The 20,000-nt window shown below is 35.8% G+C and overlaps 1 protein-coding gene across 2 annotated transcripts in view; it reads left to right on the top strand.

Annotated features, from left to right (window-relative positions):
• Positions 1 to 20,000, top strand: part of LOC135226732 (glutamate receptor ionotropic, kainate 2-like) — a 281,279-nt gene that overhangs the window by 232,415 nt on the left and 28,864 nt on the right. For both annotated transcript variants that reach the window (XM_064266449.1, XM_064266443.1), the window contains exons 7-9: positions 332 to 499; positions 1,126 to 1,149; positions 16,930 to 17,082. In XM_064266449.1, coding sequence (XP_064122519.1) covers positions 332 to 499; positions 1,126 to 1,149; positions 16,930 to 17,082 — 345 coding nt within the window. The remainder of the gene's footprint in view (positions 1 to 331; positions 500 to 1,125; positions 1,150 to 16,929; positions 17,083 to 20,000) is intronic.

Here is a 20,000-nt window from a genome sequence, read left to right as displayed (position 1 = left end):
CTGCATATTGGTATGTTGCTTACCCACCCTCAAATCAGTAAACGTACCAAATTGCATCCCTCTAGCCTCAGTAGTTTTTATTGTTCTTAAAGTTAAAGTTAGCCATAATCTTGCTTCAGGCAACGATATAGGACCGGCCACCACTGGACCGCAGTTAAAAGTCTCACTGGCCGCGGCTCATACAGCATTATACCCAGACCACCGAAGGATAGATCTATTATCGGTGGCCATGATTATACGCTGTAGCGGCTGTACAGAAAACTCGATTGCATTATTTACTTGTTTTCAAAGGCTCCTTTCAATTCTGGTCATTCGTCCCTTCCACTGTCAGGACCTTCATCTCGTTAACCTGGACGACTTCAAGTACGGAGGCTCCAACATCACGGCAGTCCGACTCATTGATCCGGAACGGGAGGAAGTCCGGGATGTGATGCTGGACTGGGAATCCGGACGCGCCCTCCACGCCCACAAACACCTCGATAAAGACCTCATCAATAAGGTAGGGACGGAAGCACAGTTATTGCGACGGAAGTACAGTTATTGCGACGTTACGCAAGATTGATAGACTTTGTAATCCTATTCCAAATACTTAAGAGGTGATAATATTTAATCTATATTAATAAGTTTACGTGTCCTGTTAATGGTTAAGATAATGTGAATTCTCGAATACTTAGATGGTAACAATGAGTATTTCTGTCATGTGAGATTGAAATCTCTAACGATCTTATTTACTATCATTACTAAAGTACTGTGTCACGCAGTTGGTCATTTCAAACACATTTCAACAACCGTACTTACTGTAGAATATATTTTGATAATAACTGCCATTACGAAGCTGACAAATGTTAAAGTATTGGTAATGGCTCGGAGCTATACCACTTACAATCGTTTGAAGTGACAGGCCAACAAGATCACCACGACTTTGGTTAACTGTAACCAAAGCTATTAAGTTTCAGCTTCGAGGTTTGCATTTAATTTTCAAAGATATTTTTTAATTCCTTTGTAATAATCCGCTCCATGGTAACTTAAACGACCTGAGGATTATAGTTCGTAGTATCCTATATTCAGAATTCATTAGTTTTGTGTTCATTCATAAGTTTTCCCTCTCCTTTTGCTCAAATGCAGCTGAGGAATATCAGCTTTTGGACGGTAAGTAAAAATATCCCTTCTTTTCTCTTTAACTATTCAGAAGCGCTCTCTGTGAATCTACAGGGAGAGTATAGTAATCGACAGCATGTGAATAAATTGTTTAATTATTTCACAGTATTGGTTATGATACTGAAAGTTTTGTATACGAAATTTCATTTACACACACACGCACACACACGCACACGCACACACACACACACACACATATATATATATTTATATATATATATATATATATATACATACATATATATATATATATATATATATATATGAAAGGAAATAACACAACTGGTTCTAGTTCATTTCTGTTAATGGCTTCATGCTCTTCATTTCCTGTGCAGCGTATCCGAGAAATAGCTGTAATCTTTCTACGGGTGTCTGAGTTAGCAGACATTCAAAATAAACAGCCTTTTCTCAATACCATAATCCTTTTACAAAACAAATACTGCCAGCCAGTGCATTCATAAACAAGCAATTGATCCCTGATTCCCTCTATCTGCCGAGAGGAACCGTATTCGCTGTCGAACTTCTCAGTTCCAGAGGTGCTTTACTCCCCACACCGTTGGACTGTGGAACAGCCTCCCAGAGGCTGTTCCAATTGCACGACATCCTCCCAAAGGATAGCGTGCAATTGAAACTTCTTCAGAAGTTCAAAAGTGAAAATGCAATACATTACTACCCTAATACTGTTCTTGCATTTTAGTACACTTATCATTTGTTGATTTGTAATTTTTTTTTCTTTTTTAATAAGTGAGGTCTCTTTTTTTTCTGCATTTCCCTCTACCTCCTCTTCATTCTTCCTAATGAACACCATATTCTTTGGAAGCTTGAATTTCAAGTCAATGGCCCCGTGGGCGTGTTCAATATGAATAGGTTTCATCTTCTGAATAATGATTATAATTAAATATACAACGTTGCATTTTAAAGTACTTTGGATCACCTGAAGATTAGCGACCCCTAATACCTCTCCTGAAGAAAATCGACCCCAATATTTTCCTCCTGAAGAAAAGCGACCCCAATATTTTCCACCTGAAGATAAACGACCCCTGCTTGTTGGTGTCTCCAATCTTCAGGTGACCCACTTTAGCTCATAATATTATAGAAAAAAGGAGAAAAAAATATAGATATATATTCATTAAAAACTACTTTATTAAACATTTGTTAAAAACACAAATTTAGACAAACAATCAATAATTAATTAAAAGCGTATTGTCTTGGAATTTCAGTAAAAAAATAATCAAACCTACTGTAACCCCTGTGGCTAGCGTGCGCAGCGCAACACTATCTCTTGCCAGAACATACCGAGCTTGCCAAGAATCTTTAAATAAGCAATGAGAAATAACATGGCTCGGGGGAATCAACATAACAGGAGAAGAAGAAGAAGAAGAAGAAGAAGAAGGAGAAGTAGAAAATAAACACTGACCATCAAATATGAAAGACCCGTGACCCGTCCCGATTCAAAGAGCCTGTGACAGATTCCAGGTCGTGGCGTCGCGCAGCCACAGGTCGTAAAGCAAACGGGTCACAAACCGTTCCGAGTCGGGCATTAGATCAGAAGGGAGACTGATACGGCCATAATTTTACAGTTTTATATCGGAGCCTCTCCGTCATAAATTTTCCAGCCCTGACGTTTTGGCTCCCTTGGGATCTTATAATTACAAAAGGAACCACAGACGTTTCCCGGTTGGACTGAGAAAGGAAAAATCGTTTTGGATACATTTCTCCATTAGCGGAAAAAGACATCATCGATATACTAATACAGGTGAATAAGAAACATCCTGCTATAGAGCAAGAGCCCGTGCCAGCATAAGGGTGGCTAAATCTAATTAGTAATAATAAAAAGATCACTGAGCTAATTAATAGCTCTCCTAGGGCTGGCCAGAAGGATTAGATATTTTTACGTGGCTAGGAACCAATTGGTTACCTAGCAATGGAACCTACAGCTTATTGTGGGATCCGAATAATATTATATAGAGAAATGAAATTCTAATCACCAGAAATAAATTCCTCTGATTCGGTAGGCGAGCACGTAAAACACTCGTCCAACGGGGAACTAGTAGGTTAATAACATCATTGTGAGTATTATGTGATCGCGTTGGTGAAATAGATTTAAATAACCTATTTACGTTAATCTAGCATTTTTAGACTCGTAAACTGATATGGAATCAAATATACATTTTGCATCTATATGGGGTATAACATATGTATCCTCGCTTACACACGTATATTATATACACATGCGATATATAAATATCTGAACCTTTATGTTCGAGTGCACATAGGAATGCTTGTACGTGTATGTGTATATTACACTTATTGAATCAATAACCGAGCCTTTCCTCATCATATAAACGATTTACTCGTGTCATCTGAACTGAACGCAAGCGGTAGCATATTCAGGTAATTCGGTTTTTACTCCGTAATCTCAGCTGCCGACTGGCTTTATTCTATACCTCTCCAGCTGAGTTGTCTCTGCTATTCTCACTTAGTAAATGATAAAAAATAGTTTTAAGCTGTATGGGATGCTTAGGAAAATCATTTAATCTGACTTATCTCTCTGAATTTTAGTTCCCCGAAAGCTTTGATAGCGTACCTAAAAATGATTGTTAATGCTAAAACGCACGCACACACACAGGCACAGGCACACACATTATATATATATATATATATATATATACATACATATATATATATATATATATATATATATATATATATATATATATATATATATAAGTATAAAAGGCCCATTAAAACATTCTGGTTTAAAGCTAAGGACTATATTCGGTAGACCAACTTGGAAACGGCGGAAGTTAGTCCATCGAAATATAGTCCCTAGCTTTAAACCAGAATGTTTTAATGGGCCATTTATACTTGTGACGTATCCTGTTTTATCAGAAGAATTTATTTACACAAACAGACACACACACACACACACACACACACACCACACACACACATATATATATATATATATATATATATATATATATATATATATATATATATATATATATATATATATATGTGTGTGTGTGTGTGTGTGTGTGTGTGTTGTGCGTGTGTGTGTGAATATTTAAAAACTCGTTGGCGGCTACCTTTATGATAAACGGAGATGTTCAAATATACTAATCTTTAAGTAGGTTGTACCACAACATACGGTGTTGTTTTCCAACTAGACGTATAGGTAGGTACAGCGCAAGAATAATGAGCTTTCAAAACTTTTTTGATCTATTCCTCTAAGCACATCATGGTCAAATCTGGAGTCTCAACTACTTGAACTGAATTGACTACACAATCTAAGCCAAAGGCCCAGCACTGAGACCTATGAGGTCATTCAGCGCCGAAACGGAAATTGACAGTAAAAAGGTTTGAAAGATGTAACAGGAGGAAAACCTTAAAGCACTTGCGCTATGAATCAATTGTTAGGAGAGGGTGGAAAGGAAAAAGGAAGAAAGAGAATATGAAAGGAGGTACACTAAAAGGAACGAAAGGGGTTGTAGTAAAGAACCTTAGGTATTGCCTACAGTGTCCCCTGCTTGAAGTCATGGGAAATTTCAGTGAGTGTCCGTTGCCAGAATGACGTCATCGAGAGAGGGAAAGCGATCGTTGATGAAACTGACACAAATGGAAGCATTTAAGAGTTACCCGGTTGAGTCGAGTATTGTAGTATAGTGACTTTTAGTTATTCTGAAGAGATTCCATATTTATAAATGAGGATTAGAAGGGCTCTCTCTCTCTCTCTCTCTCTCTCTCTCTCTCTCAAAAGGTACGACGTGTAGGAAGCGTTAACAGGAGACAATGTAACCTTGCATATTATTATTATTATTATTATTATTATTATTATCATTATTTTTACTATTATTCAAAACATAAACTCTATTCATATGGGGCAGATCCACAGAAGTCATCGACTTGAAATTCAAGCTTCCAAAGAATGTGTTATTCATTGGAACGAAGTAACTGGTCATAGTAAATATATATATATATATATATATATATATATATATATATATATATATATATACATATACATATACATATACATATATTATGCGATACATTTCATTAGCATTCCCATCTCAATATAACAAATAACAATGCATTTTTAACGGTATTCCTGTGTGTAACAAAAACTGCATGATGGTAATGAACTCCACGTGCAGTTTCGGACTCGTCCAGCTCGAGGCACTAATCTCTCACCGTTTCCCCTCTCTTTAACTATGCAAAATGGTGTTGTAGTCCGAACTCCAGGATGGTACGTAACGTCTCAGCTGCGCAGTCGGAACTAGCCGTTTCGAAACGTATATAGCCGCGATTTTTGGGCGGTACGGACACACCGGTATGCATATCATTAAGGAGCAATGCAAGAAAGACAAAGCCAGTTTAGCCTGTATGGAGACGCCCTCGTCTTTCCTTCTTCTCCTTCGGCCATTCTTCCCTTTTTCTGAAGTGGAATTTAACGTCCCTCCAGGAAAATTCCTCGGGAGACGTCGTCCCTTAATGTCCTGCTGGCGGAGACATTCATAGGCGATACTGGGAGATCTCTGGCAGAAAAATGCCATGGAAATGTGTTCGGGAACGCGGCCAAAAAGAAGCGTCAAGAACGATTCCTCCCCCGGACGATCTTTTGCTACACGAATTTTGCAGTGGGAAAGAAGATCGTGTCTTGTGATCCTTGCCTTTTATTTTTTTTTAAGTCGCTTAAAATTAGAAGATATTTTTTACGTTTCCTCATTTCACTTCATTTCATTTGTATATTCCCTAACAAGTTGATCGTAAGGATGAAGGATTTTATTTTTCGATAGTTTGAAATTACCCATAATTGTACTATTCGCTTTACATATTAAATGGCAAACTTTTTCTGTTTGAATTTTCTTTGTCAGTACTGCAAGTGATACCTCTTCCTTTGATAGCTAAGTACGTGTTCGCATAATTTGTCATTATTTTATCAGATTCTTTCATAGCTTTAAGGTTCAATCATTTTTTTTACTACGATTAGCAGCAAGAAACAAAATTGCCGTTACGAAGTAAAAAAAAGTATATGAAAGCAGTCTTCCACTTTATGTTTCAAATTTAAAATGAAATATCAAGACAGTATTAAAATGATCTAATGAAAGTCAATAAATAAATAATGATGCTAATTTAATGAACTGTCAAGTAATGATGTTTATTTATATTTGAAGCCTCATCATATATTTTCATTTCAGTAAATAGATCGGTAAAGATAAAGGAATATATGGACATAATAACTTGACGAGGAGACCAAAATAATGTTGATATAATTAAGATAATCAAAGATTTCATACCGTGGTATCTTATAACCAGAAAATAATTAAGATAATCAAAGATTTCTTACCCTAGTATCTTTTAACCACAAAATGAATAAGATAATCAAAGATCTCATACCATAGTGTCATTTATCCAGAAAATAAGTAAGATGATCAAAGATTTCATACCGTAGTATCTTATAACCAAAAAATAATAAAGATAATCAAAGATTTCATACCGTAGTATCTTATAATCTGAAAATGAATCAAAGATTTCATATTGTAGTATCTTATAACCTGAAAATAATTATGACAATCAAAGATTTCATATCGTACTATCTTATGACCAGAAAATAATCAAGATAATCAGAGATTTCATACTGTAGTATCTTATAACCTGAAAAGGACCTTGAATAACGCCTAAATAGCTCACTAGTAAACCAAAGGGGGTAGCCTGGGCACGTGCCCCTCATGAAAAAAAAATAATATTGAAGACTTAGATAATAATAACATAGATGTGAGATATAAAATTAGTTAAGAGTGAAGAATCTCTTACAGAAATAATAACAAAATCTTGAGAAAAATATAATAACAATAACAATAATCTTAATATTATATATTTTGGTAGGAGACCCTCTTTTGGACAAATTCTGTTAAATAAAAGGGCAAAATTAAGCGAATTGATTGTATTTTCTCTCTTTTTCTTATTATTCGCTCCTCTAGCTCAAAGATGTTTCTTAATAACTGGCTAATATTCATATTGGGAAATTCTAGAAAAATAATGGCGGGAATGTTTTAGTTTTAAAACAGGATTTTGGTGTTATTTATCTGGCATACTGCTATTAACAGTATACTGGTAAACAGGGAGCTCGGGTCCAGGTTTAGCAAGAGTTGCCATCAGTGCTGGTATTATTTTGTGGGCGTAGGTCAAACCCGGGCTGGGGTCGTCTCTGGTATTCAGCTGGTGTTCGTGCTGGTATGGCTGGTATTATCGTGACGTTTCGACCTCCTCGTAGGTCATCTTCTTAACGAGTCAGTAGTAGGATTGAAGCAGGTCAAGAAGATGACCTACGAGGAGGTCGAAACGTCGCGATAAAACCAGCTACACTCGCCTTCTTATGTGGATTTTATGATATTCTCCAGCGCGTGAACTTTCATGCTACATTGAATATGTGTGTGTGTGTGTGTGTGTGATATGAAAATTGGTGCCCCATGAAATTTTTCGGGATCCGCTAGTGAAATAGATCCACTAACCCCGCCCCCCCTCCCCACTTACGGATCATAGTACCTACATGGATAAGGAGACAAGGGATAGAAGGGCACCGACAGGGTTAGGCAAACCAGACCAACTGAATGAGAGCTCTGACACGTTAGACTAGGGTTAAGTGGAGATTTGTGGAAGTGAAAGTACAGGCAGGACACAAGAGGCGGAATTTTTCAAAGGTCTTCTGTGTCGTACGATGTTAAAATAGTGATGATGATATTAAATCAAGTAAAAAATGAGCCGAAGTTTCTCCTGCACAATTAAGTTTTCTGTATGAACTGCGGCCCATGAAGCTTTCAGCCACGTCCCGGTGGTGGCTTGCCCTATAGCATTACCAGATTATGGCTAACTTAAACCTTGAATTAAAACAAAATTGTTGAGTCTAGAGGGTTGCAATTTGGTACGTTTGATGTTTGGAGAGTGGATGATCAACATACCATTTTGCAGCTCTCTAGCCTAGGTAGCTTTTAAGATCTGGGGCCGGGCAGAAACTGTGCGGACAGACAGGCAGACAAAGCCGTCACAATAGATTTCTTTTACAGAAAACAAATAATGGCGATATAATGACGGACTGGTCAGAAGTAACGTCAAATGCTTCTACACAGGAAAATCGGAATTACGTAAATGATAAAGCCTGCAGCAAATGAGTCTTATAGATTAGTTGAGCTGAGTTGAATATAGAATTTAGGCCAAAGGTCAAGCACTAGGATCTATGAGGTCATTTAGCGCGGAAGTTGACAGTCAAAGGTTTGAAAGGTGTAACAGGAGGAGAACCTCGCAGTTGCACTATGAAACAATTGTTAGGAGAGGGTGGAAAGTAAGATGGAAGAAAGAGAATATGAAAAGAGGTACAGTAAAAGGAACGAAAGGGGTTGCAGCTAGGGGCCGAATTGATGCTGCAAAGAACCTTAGGTAACACCAACAGTGCACCGCATAATGTGCACTGACAGCGCTAACCCCATACGGGAACCTTATAGATTAGTGAGCACACAGAAACAACAAATGTACATAGATACGACCAGTCAACGTAAACAACTGCGCAGTCACACAAAACAACACCTTTAAAGAAAATCAGCATCAAACAACAGGGCAGACAACACTATATCTACTCAGAAAAGAACAACAGGCAATCAAGCAAGCAATGTAAAAAAGAGAAACAACAATGTAATCGCTCGAAGCAACACATATGAGACAAGAGGCAACAAACAAGATTATAAAAACAACACATGCAGAAAGTATAATAAATAAAAGATAAAAAATGAGGTCAAATATCCATACAATCATATTGCATACAACAACAAAGATACAGAAATGAAGTAATAAAGAAAAACAACACATACACTAAAGCAGTAACACACAAGAGGGCAAACAACAATACAATCGGTCGAAACAACCCACCCCGTTGGGGGAAACAAGGATGCCAATGAAATAAAATCCTTGAAGTGATAAGTGGTGATGAATCGTAAGAGAAATGAACAGGAGATGAGACTGCCAATGAAAAGAAGAAGAAAAAGAAGATAAAGAAGAAGAAAGCGTCGCTGACTTAATTAAGATCCTTTCGCTACCTGAGGTTCTCGTCATCTTCCTCTCACTTCGTTCTCACAATAGGAGATTGAGAAGTTCCTTCTCCTCTTCGCGTTCCTTCTCACCTCCCCGTTCTTCTTTCTATTCTTCCCTTATTCCCTTCGTTGTTCTCCTCCCTCTCCTCCTTTCGATGGCAACTTTCTTCACTTCCAAGTACAACTATTTAAATATCACTTTCCTCTTCCTTTCACCTCCTTTCTTTGTCCTTGTCTTTCCTTCCCTTTCCATCTTTCATTCCTTCTCTCCTTTTTCCTTCTGTTTCCCTTCATCTCTTTTTATCTGTCATCTTCTATATTTCCCTTTAATTCACTCACTCTTCCATCTCTCACTTCTCCTTCTTTTCTTTTCTTTTTTTCACCTCGCCCTCTTCCATCTTTGACCCCATTCTTTTCCTTCTCATTTATAACATCTCGCCCTCTTCCATGTCTCACTCCTTTCCTCTATTCAACTTTCCCTCTTCCATCTTTCACACCTTCTTTCCTTTTTATTTTTTTATTTATCTCACCTCTTTCTTTTCTAACCCCCTTTTTTTTCACCTCGCCCTCTTCCATCTCTTACTCCCCTTCCTTTTCCATTTTATTCACTCAGTCTCTTTTCGTTCATCTCCCCTCTTTCATCTATCGCTCCTCTTCATCCAACTCACCCTCTCCCATCTCTCACTCCATCCCTTTCTTCACCTCGTCCTCTTCCATCTTTCACTCCTTTATTTTTGTACCTAACTCGCACTCTCTCATCTTTCACTCCTTTATTTTTGCACCTTGCTCTCCCATCCGCGCCCTTTCTCTCCCTTTCCGTCCCTCTCCGGTGGGCGTGTTAATGAACGCCGTAATGAATTCCATTTAAGCATGCGGGGCGTCTCCTCTCCGTCGGCAGCTACAGAATTCCGCGCGCACACACTAACCGATTTAGCCTCTCCATTGACAAGGCCGTCTTGCATTTACATACCAGGAGCGCCTCTCCTCAACTTAATCTCGACCGACATATTCACTCTTCCCTTCTCCTCCCAGACTTTACTCATACTCAGTCACTTTCCTGTCTTTTTTTTTTTTTTTTTTAATCCCTGATCATCTCTTTCCAGGCTTGCAAATCTCTCACATACGACTTACTCTCACGTTCGTCAGGAACTGACTGACATTTTTTCTTACTTTTTATTATTTTCCGTTTTGTTGGCTGGAATTTGAGCGTCCTCTCGTCTTGCATAGGCATATATTTTCAAAGGACTGACTTAGTCTACCTCTGAGGTTCTTCAGACGAAGCATCGCTCCTCATTTCATGAAAAACATCGACTTATTTCATCAGACAGAGTTCAGTATTTCAAACATAAACTTGTTTCAGTTTGCCTCATCTAAACTAACGCCGGTGGGGATCATCGAAATATTCGCTTTAACAACTGTTATGCCCTGTCAACCTCAAGTTTTAGCATACCTAAAAAATATATATTCTATTTTAACCTATTACTTCACATTAAAACGTGCATTTGTATAGATATGTTTTATAATGCCTTGTGATAAAATTATATTTATGACGAGATTAACATATAATATTGAATATTATTGAATAACCAGATTATAACAAATGTATAAGCAGGGCAAAGCACTAATATTAGAGTAAATAAGAAAATAAAGATTTAAAAAATTATGATATATGCATGTGTAATAAATGGACAGCTTAAATAAGAAGAGCAATCGGTATACTACCGAAAGTGCAGCTCCTTCAAGGAATTAAAAAATACCTTAATAAAAACCGGAATGAAGACAAGGCAATGGTGCCTAACGAAATGAATCCTGTTTTCGACTCAAGGTTCGTTAAATCATGAAAAACACGAAATCATGGAAATATGATTAGTTGCGAACGAAGAAAAAAAATTAAAGAAAAGAAAAAGTCTCATTCCGAATTTCTCGTCCGGTTCATCGCCTCCAATCTTGGGTAATTTTCTGAGAGGATCTTGATAATGTGGTTAATCCTTGGCTCTCTTAACAGTTAGGTGTCATTAGATTAGGGACGTAGTTTTTCCTTGTGTGCGTGTGTGTGTGTGTGTGTATGTGTTTTTCGTTTCTTGTATACGAGCTGTAAGTTATTGAAAACTGAAACTATATTTTGGTAACCTTTGATATATATATATATATATATATATATATATATATATATATATATATATATATATATATATATATATATATATAATATATATATATATATATATATATATATATATATATATATATATATATATATATATATATATATATCGAGCTACAATGTCCTTTAATATCTAATTCGCTCTACCTCGGAATTAATATATTTTCATATATGCTTAACCAAAGGGGAATTTTTTTCCTCGATAATAGATTTACCTGTACTTGGGCGCGAACGCAGGTACTTTCAAATCCAAGCACGTCAGTGAAGCTCTACCACCCGACCACCGCGAGAGGCCAAAGGTTTATGTCGTCTCTCACCCTCAAATACTTTCTCGCGCTGAAGTATTCGTTGGTTTGGAGACAACATCAACCCGCCTCGACTCCGGTAGTGTAAGTAGCGCTTTTTGACAACACGTAGCCTTTACATAAGTCATATCACATTACCGTGATTCATATACATATGTATATGAATCACGGTTATGTGATATGACTTATATATATATATTATATATATATATATATATATATATATTTATATATATGTATATATATATATATATATATATATATATATATACATACATATATATAGTATAACTGAATCACGAAAGTTAGGCACGTGATAAATCCATAAATGAAGGTATAAGCCACGAGGGAAAATAAACTGTTTATTTTCCCTCGTGGTTTATACCTTTATATATATATATATATATATATATATATATATATATATATATATATATATATATATACATATACGAGAAGCCCAACCTAGTACGCAAGTGGTTTTTATCCTTTAGTTCATTAATCAATTTCCCATACAGCGCTGATAGAATTTTAAAAACTTTAAAGTTTCAGAGCTCCATTACCATATATGTAATACCTAATCCCACACCACTTTGAAAGTGTAAATCACATCAAATGGGGTGATTGAGGGAGATTGAAAATGAATTATCCGCTGAATTTCGCATTCATGATAATTCATAATGGTTGCGTTCAGCTAATTTTACTCTCAAAATATTTTAATTCCCCCCCCACCCCCCCAACGAATTTACGATGTTTATTTGGGAAATATGTCAACGTAACAAAAAATAAATGAAAAGATAAATAACTTTTAAATTTTGCTTTAAAATTACTACTCATGCTTTACATGTATGTATGTATGTATGTATGTATGTATGTATGTATGTATGTATGTATGTATGTAGGTATGTATGTAAAGAAGGTAATTTCATCTAAACAAAACAAGGACGGAAAACGGAAGAACGCTATATTCGGGGCAACATCTCTACCCGTTTACGAAGAATGATGGTTCTGTTTGTAATCAGGAGAACCCTATGCACAAAGGGTTTCCAAATGACAGGAAATTCAAGGTTGCAGAGGTTCGTCAGGTTTCGGCTAAGCTTGAATAGGATAAAGAGCGGCCATCTGCTTCGAAATAGGACCCCCGAAATATATATATGGCTGATCTCACCTGGTTCCCATAACCCTCGCAACAGATCCACATTAACGGGTTCGAGTTTATGCTGTGGTTGGTGTTACGCATATGATTAAAACTGAGAGTTTTGAAGTTTAAAGAAAATCATATAGTTGTTCACAATTTGTATGAAAAATGTATGATTTTTTACAATTAAGAGAATGTAAAAAGATTCTCTTCTCTCTCTCTCTCTCGCCTCTCTCTCCTTTTACCTCCTCCCTCCGTCTCTCTCTCTCTCTATCTTTCTGTATATATATATATATATATATATTATATATATATATAAATATATATATATATTAATATATATATATATCACATATCCACAGGTGAAAAATAAATGGGGTGTAAGTCCTTACCGGTTTAGACTTTTATTTTTCACCTGTGGATATATGTGATAAATGAATCACGTGCTAAAGTGCTTATAAATATATATATATATATATATATATATATATATATATATATATATATATATATCCATTCTCACATTTTCTATTTTTCTTTTAAAGATAATTAGGTAATTCATAATTCATCGTTAGTTGTTGTTCCCTGTTCCTCTGGGATAGGAACGTGTGTGTGTGAGTGTGTGTTTGTGTGTCTGTATGTGTGTGCTTTAAGTGAAACTTACATAATACTTTCTGCATTCCTTGGAAGTTATTTTATAAAAACCAATAATTTTGGGGAGTTTCCCTTGTCCTCGAATTCATTGAGAAACGATGATTTGACGATATTTTTAGGGTACCTGAAAACAATAGAATTGTACCTCCCTAAATTTTTTTATGAGTTTTACTTTATTTTTTTACGTTGCTTTTATTATCTCGAGAAAGAGAAAAATGAAAAACAAGCACAAAAGAACTTTGATAACAATACGCAGTAAGCATCAAATACAGACGAGACTTATACGTAATTGCTTTCTCAAGCTTCTTGTACTGCAAGAGGATGTAGAGAGAGAGAGAGAGAGAGAGAGAGAGAGAGAGAGAGAGAGAGAGAGAGAGAGAGAGAGAGAGAGAGAGAGAGAGACTTACACCTAGTCACATGATCGATTAAACCAACCTGTCATACCCTAATTTAAATGCTATGCTTACCGCTTGACACCCCAAAAAATCCCACACCATTAAAATAAAATTAGTAGAATATAAGATAGTAATATATTCGTCATTACGCATCATAGCAAGAGTAACTAACAAAACGAATCTATGTATAGATATATATACATATATGTATGTATGTACACACACACACACACACATATATATATATATATACAGGTATACATAAAAGTCATGAGGAGACATGAGTTTCCGCAAACGCATCATGATTGCCATCAGGCCGAACTGAAGAGAATGTAGCAATTTAATTAAAGCCGGTCTCTTGCGGTTCGTTGAGATTTGTTGCTCGGTACAGGAAGATAAATAGAGCGGCCGGGGGAGCGCCATCAAAGAGGAGGACGTTGTTAGCAAGACAAAAGAAGAGCGGAATGCGGCCATACCCAAGCACCGCTGGGTTTCGAAGCTGCTGTTGCTTGTTCTTCGTTACCGCCGTCGATCTTATGATTCAAAATGGGAAATGAAAGGAAATGAAGTGGTTAATCATAGGAATTTTACGTGGTATTGTATTATTTCAATTATATATAATATCATGTATAGATTTCATTCCGAAATTCAGGGAAAACGAACCATAATGCTCAAGAAAAGGACTCATATTTCGCGCTCCAGAACATAGCATTTCTATGGCAATATGTCCATTTTTGTCATAGAGAATTTATTGTTGGTAACTGTTTTGTGCGTGTGTGTGCGTATTCTCGCGCGCGCGAGACATACCATACAGAAATCTCTTCGTCAAATGTGTAGATGAGGAGAGCGCCAAATCTAATTTGATTTGAATATTACCTGGTCTTCTCCAGAACCTGGAAAAAGAGGAAATTTATTTTTTATATATTTTCATTTTTTTGGGTTGGCAACCAAATGCAATTAGCCAGCGGAGGCCACAAGGAAGAATAAAAGGGGAGAAATAAGAAAGGCTGAAAGGCAAAGGAAAGAGGAATGCGGGTTTGCCTCTCAAGGATGCCATTTATCTGTGGCTAAAGAGAGGTAAAGTTAAGAGGGGGCTAATATCAAGGTTGATTGGAATTACACTCCATGAATGAAATTAGAGTTGAGATTCGCTACCATTGCAAATGCCATGGTAGGAACCATCAGTTGGAGAGTGAGTTTTTTTTCTCAGTTGTAAAGACGAGCCAAGTGTTTTAGGGACATTAGGTAAGACAAACGCAAATAGCCTGCCATGGAAACAGAATAGTTTGGAGACTGTCTTATTGAGAAAGTTTCATTTAAATAACATTCATCTATTGTTCTGATTTAATCTTTTTTAGCAACTGATTAGTTTTTATTAAATTTCAACAACTATTGAGTTAAAAATGATTTTTACAATTTGATTTGAATATTCCCGTCCATTTTTGTATGATAAGTTCTTGAATACATGGAACATTATATTAGAATAATCAGAAGCATGCTACATCTGATCATAGCAACATCCCCAAAGAAAGTTTCGGTAGAAACAGCAAGGATTTCACTGTGTGCTTAACTGAAATTGCCACCCTCCTCTTCTTGGCCAAAATAAGAGTGAAGCTTACAACACTAAAAGAGCTCGTGCAACAACTTGGAATCGATATCGTACTCCTGAAATGGGCGCATACCATCGTTCTATTGTTTCACCGGTGGGTCCTACCTTCCTTCCTTCCTTCCTTTCATGCCACTGGATTTATCTTGCCATAGCGAGTAACAAATCTCAGCGAGGGGCTATGGACCAGGCTTAATTAAATTGTGGCGTTCGCCTCAATTCGACCTGATGCCAATCATGACGTGTTTGCTGAGGCTGGTGTATATCAAGGTTCCATTGAATATCTACCTAGATGTATTTATTCAACTCTGATGACTTTGTTACGTTTGTTTATGAATTGTAAAGGGGGATTAGGTTGACGTTACGATAGTCTAAAAGCGAAGATTAATTACTGAAGACAATGAAAGAAACTTTACAAATATTTCACGAAGATCATATAAGATAGTTTACGCTTTAAATCTTGAACACAGTGAAAACTTTTATTAGAATTCATGATTACTATGTAATAACTACTATTCAAATTTCCAAACATAAAACCATAAATCTTAAACAAAAGCTTAATAATAATTTTTATTGCAATTTACTACTAAATTAAAAAAAGGTGATTACAAATGTGAATATGAAGAAGAAACTTCTTTAGAATTTCCAGTGATGACGAAAAGAATTAGGCTACAATTCTGTAAATGCGAAGCGATAGCTATATTAGAATGTCTAAAGGCAAGTCTTCAATTTGTTGCACTGTCGAATACAGAGCAAAATTAATAAATGAAATCCGCCTCTCTGCTTCCAGAATCTTAATCAAAATAATTGTTCTATTTGTAGTACTAAATTGCAATACAAATGGACTTTGCATCGAGATTCCCTTTCGTAAATTCATTTTCCATGTCTAAATAAACTTTCCTCTATTTTTTCAAGTTTTTGTTTATCTAAAACTATTAGCACTTCTACACCAAAGTCATGTTTTCAAACAAAAGACAAAAGAAAAGAAAATAGGCTTGATCACGGATTCATTCAGAATATAGATATTCAAGTTATTCGAGATTTTCTATTAAACAGAAACGTGGTCCGTTATCAAGATATCCGTTTGTTGCCTTCATCTGTACACAGTTTTTCGCAAACAGAATGCACATTATAATAGGTTATTATTTCAGGTATACATGATCCAACAGCTGATCAGTTGGTTTATATAAATACGTATATATACGATATACGTAAATGTAATAGCCACAATGCCCTCTTAACTTCTCAAATTCTTTGCTCTTTTTTTTTGGATTCGATTGTCACTGTGTATATATATATATATATATATATATATATATATATATATATATATATATATATATATATATATATATATATATATATATATATATTTGTCATCATACACTCTCAGCACTAATGGCCTACATTTTCTCCCGTCAGACGGAAACGGCCTTGATGTACGATGCCGTCAAACTCTTCGTGATGGCTATCCAGGCGCTGGATAACTCCACCGACGTCCAGATGACGTCACTCGTATGTGAGGGAGAAGACGCCTGGGTCCACGGGAACTCTCTCATCAACTACATGAAACTGGTGAGTCATAAGTTAATGTGACTTTTTTCCCGTGACTGTAGCCTAGCTCAAATTGTGACTTTTTTTCTGTTGCTGTTTCCTAGACCAAATTGCGACTTTTTTTGTGGCTGTTTCCTAGCCTAAATTGTGACTTTTTTTCCTGTGTTTCGTAGCCCAAATTGTAACTTTTTCCCTGTGACTGTTTCCTAGCCTAAATTGTAACTTTTTTTCTGTTGCTGTGTCATAGACCAAATTGTGAATTTTTTTCTATTATGGTTCCCTAGACCAAATTGTGATTTTTTTTTTGTGGCTGTTTCCTAGACCAAATTGTGACTTTTTTTGTTATTGTTCCCTAGACCAAATTGTGACTTTCTTCCTGTGACTCTTTCCTAGCCTAAATTGTAACTTTTTTCCTGTTTCGTAGCCCAAATTGTAACTTTTTTTCCTGTGACTGTTTCCTAGGCAAAATTGTGACTTTTTTCTGTGACTGTTTCCTAGACCAAATTTTGACTTTTTTCTCTGACTGTTTCCTAGACCAAACTGTGACTTTTTTTTTCTGTGACTTTTTTGCTGTGACTGTTTCCTGGCCAAAATTGTGACCCTTTTCTGTGAATTATTTTTTCTGTGCCTTTATTACCGGCTACCATTATAATATGGAGTCGTTCTTCGTATATCTACCTTTTCGATTCATCTTGAAAACCGATCTGTAAGTAGTTCCTTACACAACGTCATGATAAATTAATCGTAAGATAAGGGAATTCATGAGGACAAACTTCACGAGGCCTAAAAAGCCGATTTCCCTTATGATAATAATAATAAGAGTGATGAATTTTATTTCAGCTCAAGGCCATATGCATGAAATATACAAAGTATAGGCAATAGCATACACATAATCGAGATACATGAAATAAAATGATTAAAAAAATGACAATCGGCGATATCAGCAGAGTTGCTGAAGAAGTAGGAAAATAGTATTCATAATAACGGTAATACCAGTAATAATATTAACGATATTAGTAAAAAAAAAAAGAAAAACATTGAAAATTATAACAATTAAAAACCCGATTGCATGCATCTAATTTCCATCTGGGGACCTTGAGTGGTTACAGAAGTCAGGTCCAGAAGGCTAAATACGAAAATTGAAAATAGTAAAATTCTGTATTGCTAAACAATAATAAAAACAGAGAAAATACTAATAATAACAATAAACATAAACAGATTCTGCAGATGACACTTCATAATCGAATGAAAGAACAATAAGGATAAACCAACAATTACATGAAAACAAATTACAGAAAATGTTAAGACGTAACGAGCTATCATGGGAAGTTTCTCTCCATCGTTAACAGATTGGCATCTTGAAAGAGATAAAGTTATTGACATCACAAATCGGCTTTAACGGCCGGAGTAGTTAGCCAGCTCTCGGTGAAGGGTTACGCTCAGTGACTCTCAAATGTTTATGGCGATTCCTGCTCCGAGGCCTGAGTTTGATCGCCCACTTCTTTAAATCTCTCTTGGAGTTGCAGTCGCATTACGCTCGCGTCTGAGCTGTCATTCTGCCAGTGCTAACTTAGCCGTTTTTAAAACGCACATGAAACTCTACAAACTTTTAACTTTTATACATGTTGTAACTACATGCTGGGAAATCTTGTTGCACAAGGATCCCCCTAGCATCGTTGCAATACGAACTGGTAACCGAATCTAGTGGCATTTTTACTCATGTGATAGACGAAGGCCATGCAATAAACTGGGAAAAACGGACACACTGTATAAATCTAGCGATATTTTAGAAACACTAATAATGGAGTCATATGTTATTGATTACATAAATAATATTAACCTCAGTCATGGTTTTTATAAAATTGATAATGTTATGAAAAATGAGATATCTAAAGAACCAACTGTTAAAAGAGCCCTTTCCCTCGTTAGACAACAGAGTAATTACTCTTCATAACATCGGGCAGTTTGATGTTCTACTTAATTTGTAAATATTGGCAATTGGATAATTGGTCTTTACGCTTGATCATTCTGCATTTCCCTTTGCCTTCTCTTACTTCCTATAGAGCACCAATATTTTTTGGAAACTTGAATTTCAAGTCAGTGGCCCCAGTGGCTTGTTCCATATGAATAGGGTTCATCTTTATAACAACAACAACAACAACAACAACAACAACAACAACAACAATAATAATAATAATAATAATAATAATAATAATAATAATAATAATAATAATAATAATAATAATAATAGTTTGAACTTTTCCATCACTTCTTGTGAAAACTCTGAGGATGATGAAACCCTCTGACACAGAGCAAACATTTGTGCAATTTCGTCTGTAGCTTCTACTGTTTTTATGGTAACTTTGTAATTGTTGTGAAGTCAGAGATCTTGTGGTTAAGGAAAGTAAGAGAAAATTATTTGGGATTAAGGAAATACGGTTTTGGCATTGCATCTGTTTTCATTTTCATTTCACAAATAAGGACAAATTGCACCTGTCTCAAATAAGTTCAGTCTCATATAGCATATAAAAAATATTACGGTCATGTCTGATTTGCTGGAATGCCCTATTATTTTTATTTTGTCATCGCCTTTTATAAGATTTCCTTAAGTGAAGAGACAATGATTAGACACTGAATTTACATCTTATTTCAATTTCGTCTTCCCATTTTGATAAACAGAGAATAAAACAGCCATTGACCCTGGATTCTGCCCGGCAAATAATCCTCATAAATCAGTCAGTCACTCTATAAATACTATAACTAGTAATAACAAAATTATTTCGTCCGTCTGTTCTCAACGACAATGTAAAATGAAAAATATTACAGAAAAATATCATGCTTACACGCAAACATAATTTGGTAAAGGGGAAACAAATTTTTAAGTTATACTCTACTGATATTCCAAAAAACAAAAAATAAAAAAAAACGCATCTGTTACA

Source organism: Macrobrachium nipponense, chromosome 20 (assembly GCF_015104395.2).
Source record: "Macrobrachium nipponense isolate FS-2020 chromosome 20, ASM1510439v2, whole genome shotgun sequence".
In the NCBI taxonomy this organism is placed as follows: domain Eukaryota; kingdom Metazoa; phylum Arthropoda; class Malacostraca; order Decapoda; family Palaemonidae; genus Macrobrachium; species Macrobrachium nipponense.
Note: the sequence above shows the minus strand (reverse complement) of the source record. Positions and strands in the feature narration are given on the sequence as shown.